This window comes from Octopus bimaculoides, chromosome 3, assembly GCF_001194135.2.
Source record: "Octopus bimaculoides isolate UCB-OBI-ISO-001 chromosome 3, ASM119413v2, whole genome shotgun sequence".
Classification (NCBI taxonomy): domain Eukaryota; kingdom Metazoa; phylum Mollusca; class Cephalopoda; order Octopoda; family Octopodidae; genus Octopus; species Octopus bimaculoides.
The window spans coordinates 16,494,556-16,500,848 of record NC_068983.1 but is presented as its reverse complement, the minus strand read 5'-3'; the positions used below and the strand labels follow the sequence as shown (position 1 = coordinate 16,500,848).

At 37.5% G+C, this 6,293-nt stretch overlaps 1 protein-coding gene and 1 non-coding gene across 5 annotated transcripts in view; one reads left to right on the top strand and one right to left on the bottom strand.

Annotated features, from left to right (window-relative positions):
* Positions 1-1,779, bottom strand: part of LOC106875160 (F-box/WD repeat-containing protein 2) — a 17,193-nt gene extending 15,414 nt beyond the window's left edge. Inside the window, exon 1 of one of the 4 annotated variants that reach the window (XM_014923182.2) lies at positions 1,113-1,779. Coding sequence is in view for 2 of the 4 variants with exons in the window: in XM_014923181.2 (XP_014778667.1) it covers positions 106-115 (10 nt within the window). In the remaining 2 variants the exon portion in view is untranslated. Of the gene's footprint in view, positions 1-105; positions 555-1,112 lie in introns of those variants that run through there. The other 3 variants (XM_014923181.2, XM_014923188.2, XM_014923185.2) reach the window with 3 other exon arrangements.
* Positions 1,780-6,097: 4,318 nt separating this feature from the next.
* On the top strand, positions 6,098-6,179 carry Trnas-gcu (transfer RNA serine (anticodon GCU)). The gene has a single exon. It is a non-coding gene; the product is annotated as a tRNA-Ser (tRNA).
* Positions 6,180-6,293: the final 114 nt, after the last annotated feature.

Sequence of the window (6,293 nt, the reverse complement as noted above, 5' to 3'; positions counted from 1 at the left end):
ATATATATATATATATATATATATATATATATATATATATATATACACATACACGTGCCTACGTACGTAGATACATTCAAATAATAAAACTAGAATTTTACATACGTTCGTACATACCATACACAGTTTTCGAAATAGTGTTTATAAATTCTTTCTACTCTTAGTACATGGCCTGAAATTTTAGTGGGAAGAAGAGCGTCAATTACACAGACCCTAGTACTCAACTGGTACTTATTTTACCGACCCCGTAAATGTGAAAGGGAAAGTCGATCTCGGTGGTATTTGAACTCAGAACGTGAAGAGCCAGAAGACATGCCGCTAAGTATTTTGTCCAACGTGCTAACGATTCTGTCAGTTTGTCGCCTTGTTCGATGACTTACGACGAACAAAAAAAGATAGCAAATTTTATTAAAAAGAAAACTAAATCTACACTCAATTTGAAATTAAGGTTGTGAATTGGCTGGTAGTTTTCGCTCGAGTCCAGCCAGTCCGAAGTGACCCTGGACAACATACAAACCGTTACAGTAAAATAAGTATCACTCGTTACATGATTACTATAATTCTAAGTGTTTTCGTAATATTCCAATCGTTTAACATCTTCTTTATGGCACTGAGGGAGCGGTAATGGTAATTTTTTTTTACCGCGGTAAATGAAATATTTAACTAGAAATTAAAAAAAAAAGGTGGGGGAATTAGCAAGGCCTCCACGCCCTTTTTTGTTCTTGATTCTGCATGAAAACAAAGAGTTGAAAATTAATCAACTGGTTGACTAAGTCTCTTCTAAGAAGGTTTTACTTTTTAAAAATATTAACTATTCTCTGGTACCGATATAAGTCGAGCAATAACAGTCTACTGAATGCACCGATAAGATAAATCTTCCAATGAAATGAAGTCACAGTGCGGTTTCGATTCTCAGCTGGCGTCATTTCACTTAAGCAAAACATGGAAGCCACAACATACCTGTCTCTGTATCATAACTAAAATTAAAATATATCGTCATTAGTACTACAGCAAACATGAGAAACAAGACGTTCGGATGGTTGATTCTACTTATCGTGTTTTTTTTACTAAGGAAAGAATAAGCAGGTGAGATTCTAAGAAAGTATAGTTACCTAGAATATAGAATTGATGATCTGAAATACAAACTTCAGGGAGGTAACTCTCAAGCAAGCATTATTATCACCAAAGCGGCCTGCTAGAAATAGCAGCTAAATCTCCTTCAAATTTACCTTACACCCTTGAATATTTGCTTCAAATTTTGGCAGAAGGCCAGCAGTTTCAGGGGAAGGGGTCTAATCAATTAGATTTACTCCAGTACTTGACTGTTACTTCAGTGTACAGACCTCAGCGGAATTTGAACTCAGAACGTAATGAGCCGAAAGAAATGTCGCTAAACATTTTGTCCGATGCTGTAATTATTATGTCAGCTCGCAGCCTTACTGCTTTGAACAAAGAAAAGACACGCTACATAATGTAGTCGTACATACTTCTAAGAATAAGAATGGTCATAGCTGGAATACTTTTCACCACAAGTCTGTTCTATTAGGGTTAACCTGAAGCTAAACAACTGCTACTACTACTACTACATTGCACGTTAGCGACCGCATAAAGAGTCCTTCGATTGGAACCTCTACATGCGCTAGAAATTGTAGCGAAATGGGAGACCATTAAGTGGGTCTTCAATCTGCTAGAAATAGCCGTGAATTCTTTTTAGAAAGAACACGCTATCGTATTAGAAAAGAAGACATTGAATTAAGTGGCCCTGGATACACTTTTGCAGTGGAAAAGATGGAATCGTTACGGTAAAAAATATCTTTGATTAAAGGACTGATCGATCAGGATTGATCTGGGGTTCAAACAAAAACAACGACGATGTTTTATGAGTGAGAGTCTATGTGGTTCCTCGTCCGACAGGAAACAGCAGTTATATCTCCTATAGACCACAACCTTCCGATTTAAAAATATATAAGCAGAATATATTGGTTAATGTAGTTCTAGGTATACTATGCCTAAAAAAGACAGGGTAGTTATGAGAAGAGCAGGGTCTTCTTAGCAGCGTTACAGGCCCTCAGGCAAATCAATGCATTGAGCCCTATACTATATATTGACAGCAAGCCAAAGCATACATGGATCATAATTAGGCACCGAGACTCGTCAGCCCCCCACCCTGCGTGACTGCCCAGTGAGTCCGTACTTTGAGCCGCCGCTGTGAAATTGAAAGGAAATTTAAGTTTGCAAACGTGAAAATGGTACGCTACACTTTTAAACTACTGGAGAGGAAATCTTGGAAGAAGTGACTGTCTGGAGTGTTCCGTGTAGGGTCTGAATGGATGAGTACGGACGGCGATCTACATAAAATCAGAGGCCATACTTGTAGTGTAGAATTAAATTCGAAACGAGTATCAAATCAAGTGAAAAGTCTATGTAATAATTATTTCTTAACATAATGGGTGGGGTGCATCTTAACAGATGAACACGAATTTACTAAAAGCTGTTGTATCTATCAAAACACACGACGTCTGGAGAAAACAAAAGTAACTTGACATCAATGCGGAAGGAGATTGTAATGTATTGAGTTACTTCCCTTCCATTGTGAAATTGCTTTGAACCAAGTATTCACACACACACACACTAACGAGGGCCAACAACAGGAGTGGTTATTTTGTTTATTAATTTTCTTCAACATGGACTCATTCCAGCAGGAAGATGGATGAAGTTCTCCCACAGTGGAGAGAGCTGGGCTTCTCAGGTCCTATTACAATGGAGAATATGGGACAATCTGCGTTCAGATGTCACCTTCAACTCTCGCATTGATTAATCTGATCAATTTTCAAGGTGTCGCCTACTTTCAGCTAGTGTGAAATTCTCGAGGGACTGGATTGATGCCCTGCCTGTAGCCAACATAGGAAGTCGACACAGTCTGGATGAACTCTGCATCTCCATTGCACTCAGAGTGGGAGCTGACGTCTGTAGGAGACTAAGATGCCGCTGTGGTAGGCCCCTCGATCCCACAGGTCTTCACGATCTGTCTTGCCGCCTCAATGCTGGTCACTTCGTTCGCCACACCGAACTAAACCTAATCATTAAGTGGGCCCTGGCTCAGATTAATATCCCCTCAGTTCTGGAGCCGTCGGGGCCAGAAGTGATGGAAAGAGACTAGATGGTCTTACTATTTGTCCTTGGGTTAGAGGTAGGTGCCTCATTTGGGACGCCACAGTCAGCGACACCTTTGCTCCCTCCCACATGCTGAATGTGTGTGTGTGTGGGTGGGTGGGGGGCACTGCTTCCGTTGTCGAATGGAAGAAAACTCTGAAGTATCGGAGCCTGACAGTGAACGGAGGGACTGGACCACTAACCGCGAAGTTCTTGTCAACGTTGGCAGCTCGCCCCACTGAGATGCCCGTGAGGGTGCTTGGCTTTTCTAACGCCTTAGCCTTGCCATCGCCCGGGGGTAATGCTGCGAGCGTGCTGACTTGCTTCAGTGGGTTCCGTTGAACTTTGTGATGTGCGAACCAGTTACTGTGATAAAAAATTCACCATTAATGGTTACAATACAGTTTTAAACAGAAATATTTAGAAGCATGTTCTACGGTAATTTTCTTTCTTGCAAATAAATGTTTATGTTAATTTTAAAATTTGCCAGCAAAATCTTATAAAATGACAATGTTCTAAGAGATGTACATGTTTATAGGTTATATATGAAAATAAAAGCTTTCAATTTTCTACTAAAACACCAGGAAAGGAAATGGTTTGCGAGTTTAATCATATCCTATTCATTGTGGGTTCAAATCCCACCAAGGTTAACATTATTTTTATTCTTCTGCAGGAAGTGGGCGATAGATAAAATACCAATGATAAATTAAATTTTAGTGTAGGGGTGGGTGGGGCACAATGAAAAGTTTTTAGTGCATTTTTGACTTTAAGAATAAAGATATTTTTTACAAATGTTCTCAGCTTTTCAAAAACTATATCAGCTAAGCAAATGATTCTCTAAATGCATTAAAAACATTACGGCATAATCTGAATACTATGTTAGAAAATTATCACCGTTCTCTTTGAGCATATAGAAGACAAATTTAGCTGGGGCAAAATGAGTCACCTAAATTTGCCTCTTCAATTCACCAGAATTACATTTGAAAACTGACTCATACACATCAATATCCATCCTTAGAGATCGGAAAGATCAGAAATAGCTTGATCAAATGACATGAAATTAACGAAACTCGACTAAAAAGAAATATATATATTTTCTCTCTCGCTTCTTCACGATCTGCTGCAGTTAAAGAGAAGAAATTATTGAAATCAATCATTACTCATTTTACTTTTTTGAAAAGTGAAAATCACCAAATTAAACATTAGTATGGTAAAAAAAAATTGACTTGGAATCCAACAGAGAAAAGAATATTGATTGTTAAACACCAACATTTATCCAGATATTCTAGTAGTAACCTTAATTATAATCGGTTCCAAACTCACAACTTCAACAACAATGCCGACTAATTTTTACTTATAAAGATGATGCTGTTGCAGTACAAAATGATGATGCAATACTTGCAAAAAGGTTGAGAGAAAATAACAAGAAATCAGAAATTATTAATTTTTCTCCGGTTACCAATTTTACTCCTCACTTATTCTCCTTCGTTGGGCATCAATATTTTACTAGGACTCTGTTCAAATTATTTTACGAGTTTATTCATGTCCGTATGAACCTGTCGTGGACAACTTGCGACCCGAAGGGCTTTCTAAATAGCACACCTAGCGAAGAAATTACCTGGAAATTTTGGTAATTTTTCAAATTAACACCCACACGATCTTCACTAGGGTGTTAGGGTTAGGGTTTTATGGCCAGGGTTAGAGTTTTAGAGTTAGTTTTAGGGTTAGGGTTACGGTTACGGTTAGGGACGGAATTCCCTAACCCAATAAAACTAACCCTAACACCCTAGTGAAGATCGTGCGGGTGTTAATCTGAAAAATTACCGAAATTTTTAGTAGTGCGGTCCACCTGATGTTGCATGTCTCATGCAATCTGCTTCTCATACCGGTCCTTCGTTTCAAAAATCGCAGGGACCAAGTTTGCCTTCACTTCACTTCACTCCTTTAAGTTCTGCAAAATAAAAAAAATAGCCATATACTATTGATTGTATTCGAACGAGATGTCTTGCCGTATTTGTAACGGCTCTTTGCATTCTGAGTTCAAATCCCAAACAGGTCAATTTTGCCTTTCATCTTTCTATGTCGATCAAATTAAATCCAGTAAAATATGGAAGGTCGATGGTATCAATAACTTCAGGCCTTATAAACAATTATTAGCGACATATTACTCTTTTTCTTGTTTCAGTCATTTGACTGCGGCCATGCTGGAGCACCGCCTTTAGTCGAGCAAATCGACCCCGGGACTTATTCTATCGGTCTATTGTCGTCGTTTTTTTTCTTAAATCCATTATTTATTTATTTTAATATAGTTTGGGACATACATATGACTTCTTGGATGCATCTATTTGTCAAAACATAGATATAAAACGAAAACCAACTTCAAATCGTGTCGAAACAAACCACGACATCGGTGCATAAAAATAAACAATGAAAAGTATTTTTAATTGTTACACGATAGTATGACCATGACCTTCATGTGCTAATTAAACCTTGACAAACGAGACTAATTAAGCTTCTTGTTATTTTACGCTCAAGCAAATACAACAAAAATTACTAAGTTACTAATATGACATATATAATAACAAAAGTACGATTCAGCCTTTTATTTACGATAGTTCGACGCGAGTTATTTCTTTCTTGAAATTACAAAACAGATGAGTAATTTTTCGACTCTAAAAAAATTCCTTTGAACGACCAAAATTTTTATTATTGTTATCTTTCCGACCGGAAGAATAAAAAACAAAATGTAATGTTATATGAATACATTGTTCATAAAGAAAGTGAACGTTGGTATAAAGATTACTCAATACCATGTGTGTACTGCTTTTTCGTTTTGTATTTAGTCTAGTTTTAAGAAAATAAAAAAAAAATATTAGAATATCGAAGGAAGTAATTTCAGACACTTTAGTTATAAATATATTAATTTGGGCACTGCTGACTCGTTGACGAGGTGGCCGAGTGGTTAAGGCGATGGACTGCTAATCCATTGGGGTCTCCCCGCGTGAGTTCGAATCTCATCCTCGTCGATCGTCACCTTTTTTTTTATATTGCTTTTATTGAACATATCTATTTATCAAAATCCAGGATCAGCTTATTTTATTTCCGAATGTAGTATATCCAAGACAATGGAAATTTGACAT